Source organism: Colias croceus, chromosome 2 (assembly GCF_905220415.1).
Source record: "Colias croceus chromosome 2, ilColCroc2.1".
NCBI lineage: Eukaryota > Metazoa > Arthropoda > Insecta > Lepidoptera > Pieridae > Colias > Colias croceus.
Window position 1 is genome coordinate 8,178,238 of NC_059538.1, and position 27,278 is coordinate 8,205,515.

The following is a 27,278-nucleotide window of genomic DNA, read 5'->3' on the forward strand; positions in this document are numbered from 1 at the left end:
ACGCCTAAACTACTGAACCAATTTTCATGAAATTTGGTATGGAGATAGTTTGACACCCGAGAAAGGACATAGGCTACTTTTTTTCCCGGGAAAATGACGCAATCCCAGAAATCCCACGGGAACGGGAACTATGCGGGTTTTTCTTTGACTGCGCGGGCGAAGCCGCGGGCGGAAACCTAGTTTACTATAAAGGCGATTGAAGTTTTTCACTTTTATATTAATCAAAGATATAGGTAATGCAAGTAGGTAATCTAATACAATGAACAAAATTTGAATAAAAGAAACTGTTTTATTTTCTTTTCTATAGAAGTATACAATTTATTTATTAGTCATAAACACAAAATAATATACTAGATTTTGCAATCTTAAATTGGTGTTTTTGATATCACATAAAGTACTTTATAATAAATAAAACTGCCTAAAATGAAGTGATCAGTAAGTACAAATGCTGAACTAGCTATTACATAGATGTTATTGCACCAGACAATTAAAAATTTCCCATCAGTAACATTTTTAAAATAATATTATTATTTCGTCATTGCATTATCTGTATTGTACTGTCATGGGGATGGTATGCATATCTTTGATATTAATTTTAATTAATTAATTTTTCACATTGTTATCACTTATGACTTAATTATTAAACTTTAGGAATGACTGTATAATATATTATAATAATTGTGCCTGAATTAATTATTGTACTAAATTATATTTATTTTATTTTTCATATTACCTTTAAAATTCCCACTAAGGGGAGTAATATACACTTAGAGCTTAGATTAAGGATGGGTCTATCGATTGGTACGACCGCGCGCGGAGACCAATCCTTAGTGCTGATTTACACAGGGTCAGTAGACAAGTCAGTCGCGGCGCCGAAATTGGCGCCGCGACTGACTTTAACTGTTTACATGAAGTAAGTAGTAGTGGTGCGTTTCTCACGGTGACCACGTTTGTGAAGTCAGTGGGAAAAATGAATTCACGAAAACAACTGAAACGACGATTTCATTATTTGTTTTTTTTTTATTAAAAATTTTTCAATTTTGCTGTTGAATAAGTTAATAGAAATTGTAGAAAATGAGATAACTAAAAATAAACGACAATGGGTAAGAAAATAGATTTAGGGATTTAATATCCCAAAGGCACTCGTTTTTGTCATATAATTGCACCAATTTTAAGGTTTCGTCTTCGCTTACGGGTCATTTTTATCGCAAGCGAAAAAAACGTGGTCACTCTACAACGCAGCGGCAGTGACTAACCACGCACTGACTTGTCTGTTTACACGGGGTTTATTTGGCTGACGCAGGGGTGCGCGGGTGGCGGGGGGCGCCAACTGACTTTAAAATATTCGTGTCCGAATATTCAACTCAGCGCTGAGTTCAAGCCTCTGTACTGACTTCAAATCTGTTTACACAGGGTTTTTTTCAGGTCAGCACTGATTTGCCTCGAATTTGTAGTCAGTTACTGACCCTGTGTAAATCAGCACTTAATCTAAGACTTAGAGCTTTATTTTAATTATTATTAACAAATACTTTGCTAATTTAATTTAAGAAAACAAATTGTAACTTATTGTGAAATTTATACAAATATAACTTTATAGCAATGTCTGCATTAATCATTTTTGCGTATTTGGCAGTGTTGTAGTCGTTGCTTACTTGCTTGTTTAGCTGCTGACAAGTCTTTTAAAGCATGTAATTGGTACTTTTTAATTTTTAATTTATGCCATCAGTAAAATTCTCTGGGTAAATTTTTCATACCAAATGAGACTACAACTTGCAAGTAAGTAGGAAGATAAATTTTATGAAGAACTTTATCATTTATAATTTTTGTTGGAAACTTAAATAAAATCTGCATTCCATGTCCTATGGCGTAGTCATTTTAATAAAGAACATTATATTATGTTAATTGTTATGTTGTATTGGTAAGTAGAATTTATTAAGATTATTTATGTCCGTTGTTGCTTGGGTGATGTTTTTAGGTACCTATAAGAATAATATATGTAATAAATTAATATTCAATAAAATTTTGACACTTTATTTTCTTCTTTTATTTATACATTGAGCCCCGAGCGGCCCGATCGGTCCACAACATAATAGATTTTCTATTGTGTCTGTAATTCTGTGGGCTGAGTTATTACAATTATAATTGGTACCCACTCAGTTGATTACTTATAAACTGATACCTAAGTGCACAGTAACAAAGGTGCAGCATTTGGAATGATGACTCCTGCATATCATTTCAAAACATTTTAAATAAATTTATACATTTTTTTTAAATTACATCCAGCTTTACATTTTTTACACAAAAAGTTAATCTTTTTCAATAAAAAATACAAAAAAGGTTAAGTTTTCTGATTTTACTGTTCTATAATCCACATATCTGCATCAGGGATTTAGAAATGAAATAAAAAAAATCTAGGGTTCTTCATATTCAGAGTCTTCATCACTTGAAAATCCATCAAAAGACGAATCATCTAAATCAAATGTGGACATATCCGCAACAATCTTTTCAATATCTGATTTTGTTTGTTCACCATCTTGTTTTTTGATATACCTAAAACAAAAAAGATATTAGTTTGTACAATAAAAATCCAATCTAAAAATATTAAAGGACAATTCATTATAAATTACATTAAATAAACAATTAATTCAATTGTTCAAAATTAATATTTTTAATTATATGTAGAATTTTATTAAATTTAACCTTAAGACTGTTCTTCTTTTTCTCTCAGGAAGGGTTTTTAATAAACCTTGCAATTCAGTATCATTGGGTTCTGGTTCATCCCCTTCAGAATTAGCAATCTGTAAAAAAAAATCAAATTAAATAATCCATCATATTTTTTGGAGTTACATAGAAATAAAATGTCGATATATTTTTGATAAACTTACATCTATAGGCTTACAACATTTAGCACAGACATGTTTATCACTTGCACACTTACTACAATAAATATGGTAAGCATGTTTGACTGCCTTTTCATCACAGCCCACACATTTTTTAGGGGCAGTAAGAGGTTTGTATTTTTTATATTTAATTTTCCATTCAATAATTTCCCTACATCGAATACAAACACCAGACACTTGCATAGAGTTTAATATTTTTGTCTTTTTACTTGTATCGTGTAAATCATTTTTAAATGCAGTTCTATTTTGGTGTTTTTGGGGTCTGTTTCTTCGTATATTTCCTTTAGATAAACTCATGTCTCGATCTCAAAAAGATCACTTTAAAAGTATTGATTCTAGTAATTCCTAGCGGAAAAAAACATAAAGGTAGGTGACAGATTGTGTGACTCCGAAGCCCCAACTTCCACAGAGCAAGTAATAATTATAATAAATATAATGCCAACTTCCAAATTCCAATGCGTAGAATGCGTAGACACGTAATAATATATTATAGTAATAATATTATTCTGCGCTATCCAAGTGATATCCAATAAACACATGAAATAACCTCAAATCTCTGTGGACTGTGTAGTTGGTGTCAACTGTCAACTACCTACCACAGAGCAAGTAATGTCAACTACTGTCAATGTCAATCACAGAATTAATCATATAGGTACATTTTTTTTTGTGTGGTGCAAGAAGGGTGCAAGTGTGGCGTCTCCACAGGCGTCTCTCAAAATAATGTTAGCCCTTGCCCTTCTACATTTTGACGCGTGGTAGTGACATGCGCTAGGGTGTCCCCCTTGACGGGGATCTCGAACCTTGGGGCAGGGGGCTCGGTTTGGGCTGTCGCTTGAGTGGAGGAGGCCGGAAGGGCCGTAATCGGACGGGCGATTCATAGGTAGTTTTCCAATTACAGAGCATAATGCGACTCAGTGGCGCATAATGCTGAATTATGCTGATGCTTAATTGGAACGTGAATTAGTTTTCAAATGCACCAGCAGGTTGCGCTAAGTTTAGTGTTGAAAAAAATATATTCATAGAGTTAGTCAAGAGTTAGCAATAACCTCATTAATGTGTAAATAAAGTGGTACATACTGTATAATTCTGTGTGTATAATAATTGGTTGAAAACACAGTTGAAAACTATTTACGGTTATTTTAAGTAATTTGGATTTTGTTTATTTCATTATTTTTTTTATCAATTAATAATATTACTAACGATAAATCGATTGCACCCATCAATTCACGCGCTTGTACTTTTGAGTGCTCGATTGTGCGAAGCGTTGATGTAGTTGAAACATTCAACGATAAGCATTATGCCGCATAATGCGCTCTAGTGCTGTAATTGGAAAACTACCTAGATCACAGGTAGAGAATTTCAACGTTAAAAAAGTTAAAAACACAAAGCATGGCAACAGATCTCTACCAATTTAAACAAATATATATGTGTAATGTGTTAATACCTTAGAGTATACATATATTACAACTAGACGTCCGCCCCGGCTTCGCCCGTGGTACATATTTCGCAATAAAAGGTAGCCTATGTCCTTTCTCGGGTATCAAAATATCTCCATACCAAATTTCATGCAAATTGGTTCAGTAGTTTAGGCGTGATTGAGTAACAGACAGACGGACAGACAGAGTTACTTTCGCATTTATAATATTAGTATGGATTACAATAGTATAGAGCGAGTGTATTGCACAAATTGCATATTGCGCATCGTAGGCAGATGAGCTATAGATACTATATAGATGTATGTGTGACAAATAGGGATGGGTATTGGGTAGGTATCAATTGCGTGTTGAACTATCCATAAGTTATGTAAATAAATATGTATCATAAGTAAATTTTATGTTCAATAAGTTATTAAAGGAAAAATATATGAATAAAGTATAAATATGTAATTTTAAATTTGTTTACCAACTGAATAAAGTTTGTTTATTCCATTTGAAAATTAAATATTATATAAGAAATTTTCTTGTATTAATTATTATAAGTACTTTAAATATATGTTTAATTGGAATATCACAAAAACGTGAGTACTTTTTAAATAATAAAGTTAATAAAATAAAAGATCGTGTTTAGTGCTATTTCTTTAATAATAAATCAAACAATAATAATAATGTTTTAAAAATGGTAAAAAATATTAAGGAATAATTAATAATTTAAAATGATAATATGTATATCCAATAAATAATATTAATAATTTTTTTATTTAATTTTATCCATTCTATTCAAATAAAAAAAATGTTTTTTTTTATTCATTAAAAATGTCCTGTCCAGGGATTTTCCCAGTCAACCCATTTTTAATACATTAATTTTTAATAGACTAAATTAATTATAAAATTGGTCTCATTCTATTATCACGCCGTTGAATTTCGCCTTAGGTTCGGATCTTAGACCAGTAAAAATAAGTATAACAATCGACTTACTGATAAAATGTGATAGTGGATTTCAATTTTGTGTATTTTCTAGTATCGTTTTTGCAAGATAGAACTGCACATTTCACCATGTTTATTCGTAAATTCGCGAGCGCTCGCGGCGGGAGCGTCGTGTTGTTCCCACCTGTGCCTACTGTTCCCACTTGGATGTTCGCACTCTATAGATATATATACTCAAAGGTTAATACATATTAATTATTACCACATTACCAATTACCATTTACCTACATTACGGTTTGGACCCTATATTACTTGCTCTGTGGTTTGGATCGTACATATTCTGTGGGATTGTACTCTGTGATTGTCTGTGGTAATTTTACTTGTCTATAACCTCGTCATATTCACGTCATAATTCACGTCATATTCCAAGCTTCCCAGTTCCCGTTCGCGATCTGCGTCAGATCCAGGGGCCTTAGAGAATGCGCGCACATGCGATTAAATAATCGCAACGATTTTAAAATTGTGATTTGTCACATTTTGCTGCGACTGCTCGCGACGCGATTGTCGCGAAAATGAAATGCAGAATATGAAATTGTATGGTACCGCGCGCACTGCGATAATAAAATCGCACACTCGGGCCCGGCCGGCACTTCACTTGTGTTTCGTCTGTCCAACAGTAAACATCGTAGTGGTATAGGTAGGTACTGTTTGGTAAACATAAACTCAGTAATCTGTCAAAGGTTTGAATTTATTTATTTATTTAACACTTTATTGTACAAGAAACAAAATATATATAAAGGTTACAATAATAATAATTATAAAAATATCTCTATACCAAATTTACAGACAGACAGAGTTACTTTCGCATTTATAATATTAGTATGGATAAAATAAACTTTTGACAATTCTATCTGCTGTAAAAGAATGAGTATAGACGAATTTTCTTTTTTTTTTTTCTTCTTATCCTCCGAAGTAGTAAATAAAGACAAGCAACTTGTAATTAAAATCGTGGTGCGCGCTTAGCCTAAGCTAAGCGCGCACCACGATTTTAATTTTTGCGACACGATTTCAAAATCGCGCTGTAGAAAATCGCAGAGAGTACGGTGCGCGCACAGCGATAATTTAATAGTGATCCTTACTCACTTTCATCATGGATTTCGTACAAGTTGCTTGTCTTTATTTACTACATCGGAGGATAAGAAGAAAAAAAAAAAAGAAAATTCGTCTATATTGGACTCATTTTTTTACAGCAGATAGAATTGTCAAAAGTTTCTTTTATCCATACTAATATTATAAATGCGAAAGTAACTCTGTCTGTCTGTAAATTTGGTATAGAGATATTTTGATACCCGAGAAAGGACATAGGATCGGTTTTATCCCGGAAATCGGGAACTATGCGGGTTTTTCTTTGACTGCGCGGGCGATGCCGCGGGTGGAAAGCTAGTCAGAAATACAATAAACTTCGGATGTATCCCAAAAAATTCTTTAGCTATTATAGAATGAAAATTTCGCCAAAAGGCCGCCCTTTGTGCTTTTTTATTTTTTTTATTATTGTAACCTTTATGTATATTTTGTTTCTTGTACAATAAAGTCTTAAATAAATAAATTCAAACCTTTGACAGATTACTGAATTTATGTTTACCAAACAGTACATACCTATACCACTACGATGTTTACTGTTGGACAGACGAAACACAAGTGAAGTGCCGACCGGGCCCAAGTGTGCGATTTTATTATCGCAGTGCGCGCGGTACCATACAATTTCATATTCTGCATTTCATTTTCGCGACAATCGCGTCGCGAGCAGTCGCAGCAAAATGTGACAAATCACAATTTTAAAATCGCTGCCATTATTTAATCGCATGTGCGCGCATTGTCATAGTAACTCATACGTTGTATTTCTGCGATAAAATAATCACGCTGCATAAAGTCGTGGTGCGCGCTTAGCCTTAGACAAAGTAACAATTACAAAACGATAACGAAGTTAGAAATCGCAAAAATGTATGGGATTGACCTTAGATTATACACCTATAGATGTAACCACTAAAATGACCTTCCTTGAAAGAGCGAGATCGTTAATTATCAAACCCATGCAAAGAAACAGGACAGAATATATAGTTTTTGTCTTTGTCGACATGGCCGGTTTTATTGTTTGGCAAGATCTGAGTTGTGACAAACAAACTTGGCGTCTTTTGGATTTTTCTGTGATTGTGTGAATTTACAGTGTTTATTGCGTATAAAAATTGGATAATACAGAATATTTAGTGTACGTGCGATGGTGGGTTGCAGTGTTTTGGGTTGTAAAAGCCGGAGTGAGCGAAAAATTGAAGGAATAACATTTCACACGTAAGTAGGCGAAATTATCATTTCTTTCGTTATTACAACGCCAGATGATCATCGATTATGATGTTTTGTGATGAATTCAGTGCTGTGATGCCAAGAATATTGAGTTGTGATACGTGTTTTCACTATCTTAAAATAAAATAACGATTAACGATGAACAGTTCAGGGTTGCCATAATGGTTAATGGCTACTTTAATTTACCCAAATAAATCATATTTCTTTATTGTTAGTACATACATACGATTCGAGGTCTTGTTTTGTGAAGAGAAAATAAAGATTATGATTATAATTAAAGATTATGATTGTTGGGTTTGCTTATCATGGTAGGTACTCATCCTACTTATATTATAAATTCGATGGTTTGGATGTTTGTTTGTTACTCAATCACGCAATAACGTCTGGATGGATTTCAATGTTATTTTGCACAATATGAGTAGTTTATTACCTGGATTAACACGCGTATGAAGTCGCGGGTAAAAGCTAGTAGTATAATATTTTTATTGAGAGGAAATTAATTCTTCTGTACGTAAATTTTAATTTTAGTTACATTTATTTAAGGGCTTTATTGTAGTTTATTTAACTTATTACTCAATAAAGATAAACTTTCGTAACATGCGAATAAAATCTTCTTTTTTCAGGTTTCCATCCAATATTGATAAGAGAAATGGCTGGATGCCACTGGACGAGAAAATTGGCTGCCAACAAAATATTCAAAAATTTGTTCCATTCATTTTGATGATGATTCATTACTGTATAAAAATAAACAAGTACAATTAAAACCTCACTCAAGCCTGCCAAGCTGTACTTATTTCATTATGTATATAGTAATAAATAATAAACATGTTTATGTTATAGACTGGTTTTATTTCATCATTGAACGTGTCGTGTGTGTTTTATGTCGTGTCGGTCGATAGATGTCCATCATTGAGGTATTATTATAGAGAGGACACCACGAACAAAAACGATTTTTCCTTACTGTATGTATCTGTATATAGTGATACAATTCTCCTTACCTACCTTACGGAGGTTTTATTAAAGTATTTCGTACGACTACGACATAAGAGTTACATTATTGAAGCTAGCATTTAAAATATGCAAATTAAGAATTTTTAGTTTGCGAAGTACTTACAGGTATTTATAAAGTCTGTTCGCGATCAAGTAAGATTCATAATATTTTTTACCTAATATGTGGGAATTGCCAACTTATTAGGCAACACTACAAAATTCTATTTCTGTTTCAAGTGCGGCCACGCCATGGTTACATCTATAGGTGTATAATCTAAGGGATTGACATACGCCGCGTTAGATCACGTGGTCTATCTAATGTCAATCCCATACAATTTTGCGATTTCTAACTTCGTTATCGTTTTGTAATTGTTACTTTGTCTACGGGGCCAGGCCCGTCTGGACAGTCTTCGCCACAACAAGATTTCACTTTTCGACCCGAATTATTCGGAGTTTCATTTAATTCAGATGATGGATACTTTTCGCCCGCTCTTAATGAAGATACCTTCCAATTCGCTACGACCGCTGATCAGTTAGAGGAACGGCATCGCTGTCTTTTTGCAAAGTTGTCAAATCAATGTCAAATTGATGTTTGAGTTTTAATTATATTACTCTATGGTTTTAACTTATGTCCGCTTGATCATATCACGTTTGCCGTTATTTAGGCCGATTAATTTCGCATTCCACTTACCAGTTACCAGCAGAATCACAAAGTAAGTAGGTAATATAGTGGCAGAATTAAAAGCTGATACATAGAAAAAAATTGCTAAAGCAAATTTTTGTAGTCAACGGTAAATAATTTTATTTAAAAATTTACTTTGCTACTATTTTAGCATTGCAGCAATGTTTTATAAATTTATAGCGATCTAATAACAGGAGAGTTTGAAGAGTAAATAATTAAGCACAACTTTTTTTTCAGACACATTATATTATTGACGTTAAAGTTCTTCTCTATCCTATAACCCATTGAGCCCCGAGCGGCCCGATCTGACCACGACACAATAGATTTTTGTGTCTGTGATTCCGGGGGCTGAGTTAATAATAAGTTGTGGTTGTGGTTAACCCTTGATTGGAAACCGAACATCAGCATATAAAATGGATAGTGGTGATCAACATGATGATGATTTCTATGAATATCCTGACGATGATGGAATGTATATGCCTGATATGGGTCCACATATGGGCCCATCAATGAATTTTGGGTGAATATAAATTTCTCGTCTTAGTACCTATTAGATACAATATTCACATATCCATTACATTTTATATCCTTAAAGCTACATTTTTTTCATCTTTTACGTTAATGGCAGTGTTGAATAATGAATTCTCTTGGATTAGTGTTTAATATTAGTCTACTGTTATTGCCTAGAAGTTTTTTGTTTTTGTTCTTTAAATTTATGGGCTTTATAGATTACACGTTATATACCTATATACAGTGGTGGTCACATAATTAAAGACACTAAAAACATTTTATACTACCCAAAACACTTCTCTCAACATTTTTTTTACACTACCATTGGAACTTGTTAAATAATTTTAAAATATTCAGGTATGTGTTGTCTAATGCTAAATTAAATTTTATCTACAAAACTTGTCGGTTTGTTAAATTTTATTCGGTTCATCCTTACTACTAGCAGTTTTAACCTAGCAAAGGTCTGGCCATATAATTAAAGACATTAGACTCGCTTATAAGAAATATAAAAAAAATATTATTTTAATGAGATTATTTTTACAACACAAAATACCTGACGTTTTTACAAAACATTTGTACACTTTTCAATATTTGGTTGCATGTCCTTTGGCAGTAATGACGGTTTACATCTCTAGGGCATGGAAGCAACTAATTTTGTTCAAGTTGCATCACTAAATTGGTTCCATTCTTCGAAAATGTTTTGCAAAGTTAGTCGACGTTTGATGATCGCGTTGCCGCGACTTCTTTCTTTCTTGATTTTATAAGTTTTCGATCGGATTTGAATCCGGACTGTGAGGGGGCCAATCCAAAACAGTTACAGATAACAAGCACTTCACTACTTTTGCTGTGTGCTTGGGATCATTATCGTGTTGAAAAGTCCAAACAACAGGTAAATTTTCCTTTGCATAGGGCAGCATGGATTGCTCTAAAATACACTTGTACTGGAATTTATCCATGTTGCCTTCTGTCTTTTGGACAGGTCCAACACCAACTCCAGAAAAACAGCGCCACACTATGATATTTCCACCCCCCTGTATAACTACTTTTTAGAGTATCTTGGATCCATTTCCTTATTGAGATGGCGTCTTACATATTGTTTTCTGACAGAATTAATCATATTAATCTTAGTTTCATGCAGAAACAGCACATGTTTCCATTCTCGTTCAATCCAGTGTTCGTATTTTGTAGCAAAGTGAAATCTTGCCTTCACATTTTGTTTTTTCAAAAGTGGTACTTTCCGGGATACTCTTCAGTGCAAGTTTTCCTCACACAGTCTCCGTCTAATTGGGCTTGCAGCCCCCCCTTCAAGCCTGCTGCACCATACAACTCTGAACTGTATCAGTTCTGACCCTTTAAATGGATCTTTTTAGCCAACAACACCATTTTTGAATCTTTCGGCCGAGTAGTTTCACTTGGTTTTGCTTTTCTGAGTACGTTTTCGGTCGTGTGGAACATCTTGACATATTTTATAGCATTCATAACCATATCCTTGAAACAGTTTAAATTATCATGGAAGTTGGAAATAGTTTTTCTTGCGGAGGAGTCTCAACTCTTGTTTTTAACCATAGTAATTGATATTAAAACTATTAAACGTATGAATTTTAATTTTAAAAGTTAAAAATAACCAAAAAAATTATAGTGTCAACGATCTATGAAATTACGCGACAAAAGGAAGTAAAGCACAATGCTGTTTCTTTTTATTTATAAAAAATTATAACTCATTTCTTGTTGTCTTTAATTAAGTGGCCAGCTATACGTACGTTAACAAAGTTTGTGTTACATTCCCACAGAGACCAAGTGTCGAAACTAACAAGGAATATAACTATTTGTTGTCCCTCATTTTAAAGAACATATTGTCTTGTATGGTTTAATAAAAATAATACTAGATTAAATACCTTTTTCAGATAATTGTACTTCCTAATGTAAATATTTTATGGTCAATTAGAGGGTGTCTTTAATTATGTGACCACCACTGTATATATACAGTAATCCAAAAGTAATAATGCGCATAGAAATCTTCGTCATTGTTCGGCAACTGTCATATTCTCGGAGAGTCCGAAGATGATATCTATATAGAGCGGTTAAATGCATTTTCTTCATGCATAATTTAGTCAAATTATATGTTTTGTGCTAAAAGAGATTAATATGTATTTGTAGGTAAGTAACGATTTTGTTTCTATAATTCCTTGTAAGTAAATAGCGAGTATAACCCCACGATTGCGAATATATTATCCTTGTTGGATTGATTTACTTGGAAAATTTTATAGTACTTTTAAAGTGTCTTACTGAAGCTGGTGTAATGATGGAAGAAAAGAAGGTTAAATAACACAAAATTTATATTGTTCTAGCTTTCCGCCTGCGGCTTCGCCCGCGTTTTCAAAGAAAAACCCGCATAGTTCCCGTTCCCGTGGGATTTCCGGGATAGAACCTAGCCTATGTTACTCGTGGATAATGTAGCTTTCAAATGGTGAAAATCGGTCCAGTAGTTTATGAGCCTATTCATCACAATCAAACAAACAAACAGACAAACAAAGTTTTCCTCTTTATAATATTAGTGTAGATAAAGTATGGTTTTCAAACACAGGTTTATATTTAAACCATATATCTTATCATTAAAATCTCAGTTCAAAAGTATTTACAGTACTGATCATTCTTCAATATTATGACAATTACAAAAAAAATAAAAACAATCAAAATCAGGGATTATCTTTATTTCTGACATTTTAGATACATCGGAACTCTTCTTCATTTTCACTTTCCCTACTGCCATCACCTGTGTAAATCATTTCATCGATTAATTCAATTCACCTTTAAAAACAAAACCAAGAAGGGTACGTTATAGCAGCTTTATATAATTCCACACAGAGAGAACACGTGCAGTCACCACCAATATTTAAAGACAACTGACGGATTTTTGAGTTTTTTGACTGACAGGCTACCGTCACCTACCGCCCGATTTGTTTTTGATTGTGTATGACTTCTATTTCTTTTGAGCAAGGTGTTAAATGCAAGTTCGTTGTTTAGGGCTCTTACGATTCAATGATTCGAGTGTCTTCGGAAATACGACAATTAGCGAAGATTTTCATGCGCATTATTAATTTTGGATTACTGTATATAATATGATCAGCCACATTTTGTCACTTCTTATATTTGCTTATGTGATCTTGTTAGGTGGTAGGTACAGCATGATTGGAATAAAATATTGGAAGCATGTGATGAAATTGGCCTCATGCATAAGTATATACAAAAATACATGTATAGAGATTTATTGTTTATATACTGTGACAATATGGATTCTATGATTGTGTGAGAAAGCTGTTTGGTTGGATTTTTTTAAAATGATTTGACTATTTTTAAAAGTTTGTATAATTTATAAAAGCTCTTATAAATTATTTTCCAATACCATAGTTCAGATGCACTATGACCTATCATCCACTATTTTTATCATTGTTCACTCCACTCCTACACTTTAAAAGTTTATAGCCAAAATTGAGAAAGAATTGCTTATTTTTCAGAAACAATCGATATCGTTTTGCTTACGGTGCTTATAGAGGAGGTTATGGGTCAGTGGGTGGAAGAGGGGGATTCGGCCCACCGAGGCACTTTGGCCCGCCGCCTAATTTTGGCCCGCCACCTAATTTTTGCCCTGGTCCTGCAAATTTTCCCAACTTTCAAGGGCCTGGATTGTGCTCTAGAAGACCACCGTTTCTATCTAGACCACAAAAGACTGAAACTATCAAATATTTAATTAGTGAGTAGATTGTACTTACTAGTTAAATGATGGTATTAAATTAAATTAAATATTATAATCAGTTTGTCTCTATAGTAAATGATTTGTTAAGTAGGTAAAGTAATAGAAAAATAAAATAAAATATTATTCAGATTGAATTTAATATTTTCACCCAAATTTACGTACTGTATTATGTAATGCACAAATTTCGAAGAACAGGATTACAAATTATTTAATAATGCTTTCTTCACAGAGTGTGGCGTACCATGGGAAAATGTAAGGCAATTACCCCGAGATCTCTTGCGTCTGATTGACCCAGAATACTGCGGCCTTTGCGCGATAGAATTGGATTCTTTTAACTTGTGTAAGTGTTTTATTTAACGAGAAATTTAATATTGAGTGATAAAATTAAAAAAAAAAAACGTGAATACAACATTTTTTTGTCACAGCTCGTGTCCACTATAATTCTAAAAATCATCTGAAAAACCAGAAGAAATGGCTAAACAATCGAATGGAATTTGCAAATACGATGCGGGGTAAGATGGTAAGACAACTTAAGTACATAATAATAATACATTTCATTGACTTATTGCCTAGTAACATTTTATTGAGAAAATCAAAATCCATACTAATATTATAAATGCGAAAGTAACTCTGTCTGTCTGTTACTCAATCACGCCTAAACTACTGAACCAATTTTCATGAAATTTGGTATTGAGATATTTTGATACCCGAGAAAGGACATGGCTACTTTTTAGTTTTTATCCCGGGAAAATGACGCAATCCCGGAAACGTTTTTCTTTGACTGCGCGGGCGAAGCAGCTGGCGGAAACCTAGTAATTTATAAAATCAAAAACTAATTTAAGCTAATGACAGTTAAGTTATACTTGAATGATGTAGGTGGAGTATACATAAATTAATGTTTAATAAAAGAGTTTTTCTATTTTAGAATCCTATGAAATCTCGTGATTTATATTGCGAGCTATGTGATGTGCAGATCACTTCAAAGGTTCATTCCGAATCACACTATAATGGAAAATCTCATCGAGCGTAAGTTGAATTCAACTTATGTTACAAAAAAAAATTAACACAACATTAATAAGTGTATTTTATTTGAATTCAATTAATTTATTTGAATCTAAAATTTTATTATTTTTTCCTAATGCTTGCTAATTTGTGCTTACTGCAATACATATAGGTATATATTATTTGCATGTATAAAAATTTATTACATTTTTTCTGCTACATATTGTAATTATATTTGTTCTACTAGAATCAAATAGGATCAGACTAATAGAATATAAGGCCTCTTGTCAATTGGCAATTATTGCAATACGAATGCTTGCATCTCGTGCAACGATCAAAACTGTCCACATAGTGGCAACGTCGCGTCAGCCGCTCGTCTTGCGTTCGCCGTGCGGAGAGGCAACGTTGCACTAGTCGCTCGTCATGTGTTCGCCGTGCGGAGCGACAACGTCGCATCAACCGCTTGTTATCCGTTCGCCGTGCGGAGCGGCAACGTCGCACTAGCCGCTCGTCATGCGTTCTTTGTGCAGAACGAAAGCGTTAACATCAGCCGTTTCTTATGCGTTCGTCGTGCGTAAGGCTACATGTCGCTACTCGATCGATTCTCCAGATGCTCGTTGAAAGAAAACCGAGAGGATTGCGTGAAGCAGCGTTTTTTTTTAAATCAGAAATAGCAATCGTTTGTCGCTTCGCCTGATGGTGTGGTAAACAAGGGTGATCCAGGATGGATCATGCTTACCTAATAAATGCCTAATCACATTTCGTCTGAACAAATCCAGTTTGTAATTTCAGGGAAAAACGGATCCCGGAAGAAAAGTTATTTAAAGGTTGCATTTAAATAACTTTTGATTCTAATAGCTGTTATTGTAGCGACACCTCGCTCTGAATCGCGCAAGCGAAATGTTTCGCTACAGAGCTATAGTATATACAACTTTCCGACATCATCCATTAGGGCCTTCACGGCCGGCCAGTCGAGTAGACTGGTCGAGGATCCTCCCTTTTTCGATGGAGGAATTAATAATTAAATATGGTAACAAAATCAGTGTTTTCACTAGCGCCACCTGATGTATGTAATGTGTTATAAAAATTAAAGTCAGTTCGTTCATGTCATGCTGTGGTTTTATTAGGTTATGGGCCCAGCTACGTATTTTTCTTGCTTTTTATAGTCTAAAGTTTAAAGTTACTGCTAGGTTTGCGATAATAATGACGACGAACTACTTAGCAAGTGTTCCAAAGTTGCGAGGACGCGAGAACTATGATGATTGGTGTTTTGCGGCTCAAAATTTGTTGGTGTTGGAAGGCATGGCGGCGAGCATCCAAAGCCAGTTGAAATCAACCGCTACTGCAGAGCAAAAAGTGGAAGATGCGAAAGCCAAGGCGAAGCTAATATTGTCAATCGACCCATCGATTTATGTTCACATTAAGCAGGCGGTCACAACATATGATTTATGGACTACACTCAAGAAGATGTTTGATGATTCCGGCTATACAAGGAAGATTGGTTTGTTACGAAATCTCATCAACATTCGACTTGAAAATTGTGAGTCAATGACGCAGTATGTGACGCAGATCATATAAACTAGCCAGCGATTGCAAGGAACAGGATTTAAAATAACCGATGAGTGGGTTGGTGCATTAATGTTGGCGGGATTGCCCGAAAAGTATGCGCCTATGACAATGGCGATCGAACATTCAGGTTGTGAGGTTAGTGCTGACATAATAAAAACCAAGTTGATGGATATGTCGTCTGAAATTGGTTCTGTTTCCGCTTCCGATAGTGCATTTATTGCTAGAGGAACGCATAAAATGAGAAATGGCAACCCTACAAGTAGCCATAAACTGTCAGAAAAGTCAATGTCAAAGTCAGAAAATAAGGTTATTAAATGCTACAGATGTAAAAAGACCGGTCACTATAAAAATCAGTGTCCGCAAGAAGAAACAACGAAAAGGAAACAAACTCACGCATTTAATGCTATTTTCCTGACTGGAAAATTCAATAAAGACAGCTGGTATATTGATAGTGGTGCAAGTAAACACATGACGGCATGTAAACATAACCTCGTGAATTCGTCACATCAATACGAAATTAAAGAAATTATTATTGCAAACCAGACTAGAGTTCCAGTGCTGTGTTCTGGTGATGTCAACATTGTCACAGTTGTGAAAGATGTAGAATATGACATCACAGTGAAAGATGTATTGTGTATACCAGATTTAACCACCAATTTGCTATCCGTCAGTCAGTTGATTAGAAGTGGCAACAGTGTAATTTTCGAAGAAAATGTTTGCTATATATATAATCGACAGAGAGAACTAGTTGGCCAGGCAGAATTAATTGATGGTGTGTATAAGTTGTGTACATTACAAACAGAACAGATACTAGCAGCAACAGCGATTGCATCAAGTGAGACTTGGCACCGGCGCATGGGACATATTAACAGTAACAGCTTAAACAAAATGAGAAATGGAGCTGTAGATGGAATATTATATCCAGACATGGCAGAAATAAATAAAACATCATGTGTTATATGTTGTAAAGGCAAACAAACCAGATTACCATTCCAGCAAAGTTCATCCAAGACTAAGGATTTGCTAGAATTGATACATTCAGATGTAGCAGGCCCTATGGAAAACTTATCGATAGGGGGATCGAGATATTATGTTTTGTTTGTGGACGACTTCAGTAAAATGGCTTTTGTGTACTTTATGAAAGCAAAAAGTGAAGTTTTCAAATATTTTGTTGAGTTTCAGTCCATGGTTGAAAAACAGAAAGACAGAAAGATAAAAATTCTAAGGACAGATAACGGAGGTGAATTCTGTAGTCAGGAATTTGAGAAATACTTGAAAAAGCAAGGAATTGTCCACCAAAAGACAAATGCTTACACCCCGGAGCAGAACGGTCTATGCGAAAGAATGAACAGGTCCATCGTAGAAAAGGCCAGATGTTTGATTTTCGATGCTGATTTAGACAAGAAGTTCTGGTCAGAGGCGGTAAATACTTCTGTATATCTAAGAAATAGATCTGTGGTTACGGGACTGAACAACAGGACACCATATGAAGTCTGGACAGGCCAGAAGCCAAATTTGAGCCATTTGAGAATATTTGGCAGCAAAGTAATGGTACATGTTCCAAAACAAAAACGTTTGAAATGGGATGAAAAGGCCAAACAGTTGATATTGGTTGGCTATGCTGAAAATATTAAGGGCTACAGAGTTTATGATGAAACAAGCAATACCGTGACTACCAGCAGAGACATAGTTATCATGGAGTCTTCAAATGAGTCAGTAAAAGATACTATACAGATACCAGTCGTCTGTAAGTCTTCAGTGGAGGAAAGCACAACAAAAGAAAATAAAAGTACAATCTCAGAAGAAGATAATGATCAAGATAAGACATATATTCCAGATGCAGAAGCTTCTTCAGTAAGTGATTCTAGTGACAGCTTCTTTGATGCCACTATAGACTCAGACATTACCTTGGTTGAACAAGAAAAACTACCAAAACGTACAAGAAGGCAACCAGACTGGTATACAAATCTGTGTATTGCAGAATGTGAAGATATTGACAGAGAAGTCACGCTTGATGAAGCTTTGAATGGCCCGGAGAGTGTTTTCTGGAGAGCTAGCATGAAGGAAGAATTGGACTCTTTCAAACAGAATGAAGCCTGGGAGCTCGTGGACCATCCTCAAAATAGTTCGGTAATTCAGTGCAAGTGGGTGTTCAAAAAGAAATATGACAGTGATAATAATGTGCGGTATAGATCTAGATTAGTGGCAAAAGGTTTCTCTCAAAAGGCTGGAGTGGACTATCATGAAACTTTTTCCCCTGTGCTTAGATATTCCACACTAAGATTACTGTTTGCATTAGCAGCTAAATTAAATTTAGATGTCACCCATCTCGATGTAACCACCGCTTTTCTTAATGGTTTTCTGAATGAAACTGTGTATATGAAAAAACCTGTAACTTTTGAGTGTAATGATGGTGAAAATAAAGTGTTAAAATTGAAAAGAGCTATATATGGCTTAAAGCAATCATCTAGAGCTTGGTATGAGAGAGTCAATGATTACTTGATTAGTTTAGGTTACAAAAAGTCAGAGTATGAACCATGTTTATTTTCAAAATTTAAAGATAATGTAAAAATTGTAATTGCACTATTTGTTGACGACTTCTTTGTATTTTCAAATTGTAAGAAAGCTACTGAACAGCTGGTTCAAGAATTAAGTAGTAAATTTAAAATTAAAAATCTTGGTCAAATTAGAAAATGCTTAGGTATAAGAGTTAAAATTGATGAAACTAAGATAACATTAGATCAGGAAGAATATGTTGATCAATTGTTGAAAAGGTTTAATATGATACATTGTAAAACTGCAGAAACTCCTATGGAGGCAAATTTAAAATTAGAGAAATCTTTTATTTGTAATAATAATTATCCATTTCAGCAGTTGATAGGTGGACTTATGTATTTAGCGGTTCTTACTAGGCCAGATATTGCATTTAGTGTTACTTACTTAAGTCAGTTTAATAATGCATATAATGAAACCCACTGGAAGCATGCAAAGAGAATTCTAAAATATTTAAAAAAGACTAAAAGCTATGGCCTTGTCTTTTGTAAAAATAATCTTTCTATAGAAGGTTTTGTAGATGCTGACTGGGGTTCAGATATTACTGACAGAAGGTCATATTCTGGTTTCTGTTTTATGTTGTCAAATACTGTTATATCTTTTGAATGTCGAAAACAAAGAAATGTAGCATTATCCAGCACTGAGGCTGAATATATATCCATGTCTGAAGCATGTAAAGAAGGGATTTATTTAAGAAATTTATTGTTTGAAATCGTTGGAGAATCGGATCCAATTGTTTTATTTAATGATTGTCAAAGTGCTCAAAAACTAGCATTGAATCCTATTTTCCACCGGAGATCAAAACATATTGATATTAGATACAACTTTGTAAGAGAGGCTGTAGCCAATAATTATATAAAATTAAGCTATTTACAGACAACTGAAATGCCAGCAGACATTCTTACAAAAAGTTTAAATTCTGTTAAACATTATTATTTTATAAAGAAGCTTGGCATTTTACCTGTTAATTAAAATATCTTATCCTATATCATTTTTTGATTTTGTTAAGTGGCGGTAATAATTAAATATGGTAACAAAATCAGTGTTTTCACTAGCGCCACCTGATGTATGTAATGTGTTATAAAAATTAAAGTCAGTTCGTTCATGTCATGCTGTGGTTTTATTAGGAATTCCACCTTCCTTCCTCCACAGTTATTATTATTAATAGTTCAGGAATCATCAAATCAAAAAATTTTATCCTTGTTATCTCTGTTAGCTACCACAATCGAGAGTTTCGTACACGAAATTATTCGGTGTCTCATCAAAATAAAGCTACAAACGGAAAATCAGCTTGATAGTAGTCACTTGCAAAAATGGGCGATGTATCCTGAACTATAATAATAACTTGAAATCTTATTTATTGATATTTTTTCAGGATTGTTGAGGGACGTAAAAATCCCAAGAACCCAATATTACTACAACCCGGCATGGAGGATCGCGCGTAAGTACACTAAATACATACTTACTTTTTTTTCCTACCTAAAGAAAATTATGGTAATTTTTAATGATTGAAAAATTGCAGTACACAACTTATTCGCCGAGAGAAAAGGTGTTTAGTACCTTTAGACGAGGTAGAGACTGAAGAAAAACCACAGGAGAAGCCAGTCGCGGCGGAGCTGTATTGTGATATTTGCAAGGTAAGGCAGAGAGGAAGAAAGAAAAGGTACTACATATATTTTACTTTGGATATTATAAGAATTGTGTGTAAGTGTGTGTATAAATATTATGAAACTTGTTGATTGATTTTCTTTAATTCGAATAAAAAAATTAAATTTCGTTTCCTTATTCTAATGGGCGTAGAGTTGATGTATTTCAATGTTGTTTGTTTTCTTTGTGAACTTTATAAATGAAATAAACATAAGTAATTTTATTCACCTTATTTAATACAGACTCCCTTCTTGTGTGTGGCAAATCTAATGTTATTCTGAATGTTTTTTTATTGATATAATCCAAAATCTATTTTATTTTTTATGTATTGTTTAAAAAAATATGCACGCATTTTTTATCTATACTCATACTTATATCAGTGTAACTACCAAAGGAGATTGCCCAAGTGACTATGGCACTTGGTATCGCAATCAAACTTATTGTGTCAAGATGAAATATAGCTCAATTTAAAGCTTGATGTACTAGTACTTTTAGAAACGATTAAAGTTTTTATGTAAATAAGCCGCAGTTCGCGACAATAAAAATAAAACAATAGTTTTATTCAACACTTCAAAAAAGTCTTTAAACTAACGATGAACGATAAGTTTTACATTTATGACATACTTAGGTAATATTTTAATTTACAAGCCAAATGTGAAAAGTAAATCGCTAAGAGCAATAAACCTATAGAGTACTTGTATCGAGCGTATACAATTTACATATATTTGTTTCTCTCTATCTAAAGAAAACGTCGTATGAAAGAATGAGACAGCTATAGACAACAAGCTACGTTTCAACATAGTCATGGCACCATTTTTACTATAGGTACGTATTTAGATAGATAGAAGGTGATAGTGATGGGATGTGCTTCAATCGATAAAATCGTGAATGTATTTTGCATTTACGGATTCGTGAAATAATAAATAAAAAAAACAAAACTAATAATTAATTTCAGTTGAATACATTATTTGTATATAATAAATGCGAAATTATGCGAGAATGGATGTTATTCTTTCACTGCGGAACCGATTACAATGAAATTTTGTACATACACACATAGGTTAGGTTTTATCCCGGAAATCCCACGTGAACGGGAATTGTGCAGGATTTTCTTTAAAAACGCGGGCGGAAAGCTAGTATATTATAAAAGAAATTTTAAAACTTGAAATGTAATTTAAAATAAAGAAGGAAATGATGATAAAGTTAAAGGAGTGAGGAGAAAGGCACAGTCAGCATGAAGGAATCATGCAGCATTTTAACAAGTTAATAAAAGGACAGTCTTAATGAAAACATTTTCCTAACATCCTACTAATAAAGCGAAAGTTTGTGAGGATGAATGTTTGTTACTCTTTCACGCGAATACTACTAAACCGATTACAATGAAATTTGGAAAAATTACTTTTGATCCCGTAAATCCAACAGGAATGGGAACTATGCGGGTTTTTCTTTGAAAACGCATGTATATTAAGTATGTATTTCAATAGTAGTTTCTCATCTATGAGAACTGTCATTTAATCAACCGTTTAATTTTCACATAGTTACACATTTAAAGTAACTTATGTGTAAAAAATTTCAAAATAAAAATTCACTCTCTTTAATCAAATGTATTTATTATCTAACTACAGGAACAAAAAAAACGTAAGCGTAAGATTGCACAATTCTTCTAGAGTATCCATCTTGATAACACGCAGGCTCGAAATGCAGTGAACACAATATAGCAAATTGTGGCGGCGTCCAATCAACTCTTGTCTCATGTTTTATACCCATTTTTTATTTAGCTCTGGAAATCTAAAACCAAATGAATTCATTAATAATCTGAAAGAGAAATTAATAAACAACAAACGAAAACTAAAACACATAAGGCAAATAAAACAACCACGTGGCCGTTTTATTTTCCTGCGGTAAGAAATTTACATCTATTATTTGCAACAACAACTACATAATATAAATCTGATATAAGAAACAAAATAAATAAATCAACGTTAATATGAAATAGATTTTTTGTCATAAATCGATAATATACGCTAGATGTGTTACAACACTACGGTGGTAAACAAAATGCCAAACGTGATATTATTGTGACATTTTTTAAAAATTATTTCATTATTCTATATTCCACAACCCCATAAAGTGGGTAAATGTTACAGTTACAACATAAAATTACAAAAAAGCGCTTGATAAAACCTTCAAATAGGTTTAAAACATAAATATTTATCAATTTGCTGAAAATCACTTACCGATGGAAAGATATTTGCACATTGTTTTTATCCAAAACTCCCATTCGACTAGTGATAGCCGGTTGATAAACATACAATAGTTATTTTAGCACACTGACAAATAAAAAGAAACACTGTACACTTTATATTTTCTAAATATTTCGTTAAAAACACTTGACACACTGAGCCCACCAGCTGGTTGGAAAACAAACTGATTGCCCGCGCGCTACGTTTGAAGACAGTGCAGATACTCTATCGCTATCTCAATCTGGCTTATGCTGTTATTGACTAAGAGTAAGTAGATTAGAAAATATGTATTTTGTTCTGTCTCAATATAAGAACTCTATAGGTTTATTGCTCTTAGGTAAATCGTAATAAACATTATTTCAAAATAAATAACGAGGAACCAAGCGTGGAACAATGCGTCGATGCAATTCATTCAACATTCATGAGTTCATGACATATATGACGCAGGACGCTTGCAAGAGAGATAGACATATGTGTCAAAACAAAAACATTTACTTTTATTTCTATTTATTCGGTATAATTACGTCTTAATAGTGATAAATACTGTGGATAAATATAATCATTATAAATACAAATAGGAATTAACAATATCACGAACACGTGACACAACTAGTATTTTACCGATTCCATACGTGGTCATACATGTTTCAAAACACAAACTTTTACTCTTAGATTACAAAATAAAGTACAGATGGAGCATGACAACCGCCCGTCGCCCTTGTCAAAGAAAATACGAAATCAAAAGCAAATACGTCGCTGCACCAGTGCTATAGCGCATATAGTGTCATGCAATACGTCAAAAAGGGTTTGCAATTTTAGTAAAAAAATGCTGTATGGGATAATAAAACGCTGTAAAATTTGTTCCCGAAAACAAAAAAAAAAGATAAAACATCGTTTCACAGGTTTTCTGTAGATTATTTGGCTGATTTATTCCTATAATACGAATCATAACTTTACAGATATGAAGGAATACAAAACTTCAACGTATGTTGCCAGTATTTTGAAAATGAATTTGCCATTTTTATGGGTAAAACGGTGAAATGGTTAAAAGATCTCCAGGGTAATGCTGTTGGATTTTTCAATCGTGAATGTGATTATTTGTATAGTGCACTAAAGGTTCATGATCATTATTAGATTATTTTAATAAGCATAATACATTATTTTGTAACTTTTATAAAGCTTAAAAACGTCATAGTCGTTTTCGCTAGTGATTTAATTTATGTGAACTCCATGATGGATATGATGAAAATAAAATGTCCCGTTTTCTCGACTAAAAAAAAACCGCTATTCGCATTCATATATTTTGAAAAATAAAAAATAATATAATTATTATAGTTAATATTGAAACTTTTTTATGTAATTTATTTAATTAAAAATTGAATACAATTATTTTGTCCATAAATTTAGTAGGCAGGTACTTTATGTAATAAAATAATTTTTACAATATTATAAAAAAATATCATTAACCCGAAATTATTTTATATATTAAATAAAAATTAAAACTTGACTGCTAATTTATGTATATAGCCTACGTCACTACCGCCGCTTACATAATAATTCAGATGATTGCAATAAAACCTCACAAATCACAACTCAAAATCGGTCCAACGGTTTATACTGCAGGACGTGTCAAAGAAATATTATACATACATATATAAACTCGAAAAACATAACATAACCCTCTTTTTTCCGTAGTCGGGCAAAAATTTGGGAAATTTTTCAATATCTGGTAACATTACTCGCACACAGAAGCACCGTGTACGTACAGTGCAACGGCGAAATGACAGCACACATAGCTTTATTGAAAATGACGATAAATCATTGGGTTTAGTTCGGCAACGCTCCATCTGTCTTTTATTTTGTAATCTAAGCTTTTACTATTATTTCAATTTATCCGGTATAATAGTGATACATAATATGATCATTATAAATACAAATAGGAATTAACAATATCACGAATACATGGCACCACTAAAATTTTACCGATACCACCCGTGGTCATTCTCCTTTCCACCCTTTTTTTTAAAAACCGGTACAAAGTTTTTCTTCTTCTTTTATATAAGGCGCGTTAATAGTATAATTTCAAGATCACGGCAAGGCAATACCGTCTCGTCATGGAATAAGGTGACGATTTTGGTATCTTTGAATCCTGCCAAAGAAGTTTCACTTCTGACACGTGTCTGACAGTGTGCTCGGCACACATGTTCTTTTTTGCACAATATCACTTTACTATAAAATATATTATAAATATTAATGCAGCAGTATGTCGTTTCCAGACTTTCGTGACATGCAGTGAGCAAATGACGCTACATATGAACGGGAAGAAACATCTAAATAAGGAAAAGCAACATATCCTAAGAATGATGAAGGGAGATATAGATCCTAATGGTATGTGACAGTAGACTATTTTCTGGAATTATATGTGTTTTTCTTTTTGGTTTTTCCAAGAGTGCATATTAGGGACTTAAGTTATATTTTCAGCTATAACTTTAAAAGGTTTCTAAGGCTAATGATACAGATATCAATTTTAGGATTGGAGATTTAAAAATATCCTCAAATCTTATTATTACAAGTTTTCTGACATTATAATGTTTTTTTATTGTCCAATTTTTCAGATGACACCTCAAATAAAGATCAGCAAGGAGTTGAAGGTAATACTATGCCTTTTTTCTGCAATCAAACCGTAAATTGAAATAAAAATTTACTGCGACTACGCGGGCAGTCTAGTAATGTTATAAATGCGGCAGGTTTTTTTTGCTTTTCTTTCTTTCACGTCGCAAGGGAGCAATTTTATAGTAAGATTTTTGTGAATGGAGATAGATATTTGGCAAAAGTGTTGTATGCTTCTTGTTTTCCTCAGAGAAAAATTTCATAACTATTGGAATTTAGGCCTTCTTTATGCATCAATATGAGATTATTTTTTTGTTTAATATATAGATGGCGCGGCTGATGACTACGAGGAAGGTGGGAATGGAAAAGATGCTGCTGATGATGATTGGGAAAATAGCGGCGAAAACTGGGATGAGCCGAAAACACAAGCCTAATTATTGAAGGTAACTAATTATAATGACGAATATTTGTTATGTAGTCTGCGCCTAAGCGAGTGTAGCCAGGGAGTAATAAATAAGGAACAAATTAAGTATACAACATCAATTTAAATTTTGTTTTAATTAATCAAGGCAAGTCTGTTTGGTGTTGCATTTATTCAAATGTATATATTAAAAAAACTGTTATTTAAAAAAGATATTTTCATTTTCAGCTTCAGATGAAGAACTTCCTGATTGTTCAGTTGGATGGAAGCACTATTATTTCTGAAAATAACATTATGTATTTCATAAAATATTGTACACACTGGTGTGAATGAATAATTATAAGCACTTTTCAATGTTTTCGAGTTTTCTTAAATATTCCCATTTTCCTTACCCATACATATTCTATAGAGGCGTAACTACCGCCTTATAAGCCGTATCGTTTATGCCCATGCTAAGAAAATCGTTAGGGGAAACGTGAGTTATAATAAGAACTTATTTAAAAATTGAAACCTCCGTTTAAAAATAAGGTCAACAAAAATATTTTGATATTTCAAATGTCTTAAAAGCCTCATGGGCCAATTAAAATTTTATACTCAAACTTGCATTTAATAAAATTGGAAAATAGTTCGTACCAACAGCAAGACCGTCTTCTCCGACGTCGACGGTTGCCCAAGCATCCACTCGTAAACCCAAACCATAGAGCCAGGGCCAGTACAGCGAGGAGTCCCACTAACAATACACCCTGCACTTTGGGATCACAGAAATCTATTTCATTCTTTTTATTCCCTTTGACGCCGCCTGATGATTTCCTTATGCCGGATCCAGTCTTAGACATTTTAGTGGACGACTTTTTATCGACTATTTGACCCATTTTAATTTTGATTTTCATTTATGCAATTTTCTGTTTAACCATTTTGAAACATGTCTGTATTGTTTGGGGTTAAGATTTTTGATTATATTTTAGATCAATCGATTTAAAACATGTTGGATGATATGACAAATTACTGATTATTGTGAACTGTGATTGTGAAAGTAAGTTGGCGCCACAGAAAATATAGTTCCGATTTAAAAAAAATATTGTTAAACTTATAATAAGGTTTCATATTATTTATGGCATATTTTATTTGCAACTATTGTACGAAGTCTACTAGTTAAAGTTGGCCTCAATTATTTCTTACCAACTCGCTTCCTGGCTCTTCAAAAAAATATGATATTGAGGTAGGAGTAGTACCTACCTATGATGATGAAAAGAAACAGTAGTTACACCCCAAAACTTCACATAATAGACTAATGTGGAGAAGAAATTGACCCTCATTAATAGTTGTGCCATAAAGTATCCCTCCGGATCCCTCTTTCTTCAGTTTCCCTGCCAAATTTTATTAAAATGGATTCAGCGTTTTATTTTAGTCATAAAAACTACAGTAGGTACTTTTTTAATCGCAGAGCCACCTGAGTTGTGGGTATATACTTACTACGAGAATCACTCTACCTTTTAAAAAAATCGCATAAATAACAGTTGCGTAGTTTGAAAGATTTAAGCATAGGTAGGTACATAGGGACGGACTAATCGCGATAGCGATTGTTTTATTTATACCTACTTTATTTAGCGACTACGCATGATTCAATTCAATGTACCTATGTATGTTTGTACCTATTTATTTAATTTTGGAAAAAA

The 27,278-nt window shown here is 33.4% G+C and overlaps 2 protein-coding genes and 2 long non-coding RNA genes across 5 annotated transcripts; 2 read left to right on the forward strand and 2 right to left on the reverse strand.

Annotated features, from left to right (window-relative positions):
• Positions 1-2,338: 2,338 nt before the first annotated feature.
• On the reverse strand, positions 2,339-3,483 carry LOC123704934 (uncharacterized protein C9orf85 homolog). The gene is made up of 3 exons (XM_045653441.1): positions 2,886-3,483; positions 2,701-2,798; positions 2,339-2,550 (listed from the first exon to the last, which is right to left on the reverse strand). The coding sequence occupies exons 1-3, from the start codon at positions 3,195-3,197 to the stop codon at positions 2,412-2,414; spliced, it is 549 nt and encodes a 182-aa protein (XP_045509397.1). The 5' UTR covers positions 3,198-3,483; the 3' UTR covers positions 2,339-2,411.
• Positions 3,484-7,353: 3,870 nt separating this feature from the next.
• LOC123704945 lies at positions 7,354-8,458 on the forward strand. The gene is made up of 2 exons (XR_006753231.1): positions 7,354-7,609; positions 8,245-8,458. It is a non-coding gene; the product is annotated as an uncharacterized LOC123704945 (long non-coding RNA).
• Positions 8,459-8,986: 528 nt separating this feature from the next.
• On the forward strand, positions 8,987-25,958 carry LOC123704949. 2 transcript variants are annotated; one of them, XM_045653467.1, is made up of 12 exons: positions 8,987-9,402; positions 9,531-9,813; positions 13,319-13,554; positions 13,787-13,897; positions 13,983-14,077; positions 14,483-14,583; positions 20,057-20,122; positions 20,204-20,318; positions 24,848-24,959; positions 25,187-25,222; positions 25,509-25,624; positions 25,831-25,958. In XM_045653467.1, exons 2-11 carry the CDS (start codon positions 9,707-9,709, stop codon positions 25,613-25,615), a joined length of 1,086 nt encoding a protein of 361 aa, XP_045509423.1. In that variant the 5' UTR covers positions 8,987-9,402; positions 9,531-9,706; the 3' UTR covers positions 25,616-25,624; positions 25,831-25,958. The 2 variants fall into 2 exon arrangements, with proteins under 2 accessions (XP_045509423.1, XP_045509416.1); XM_045653460.1 differs by having other exon boundaries at positions 8,987-9,324.
• LOC123704968 lies at positions 25,723-26,775 on the reverse strand. Its single transcript, XR_006753236.1, has 2 exons — positions 26,236-26,775; positions 25,723-25,882 (listed from the first exon to the last, which is right to left on the reverse strand). It is a non-coding gene; the product is annotated as an uncharacterized LOC123704968 (long non-coding RNA).
• Positions 26,776-27,278: the final 503 nt, after the last annotated feature.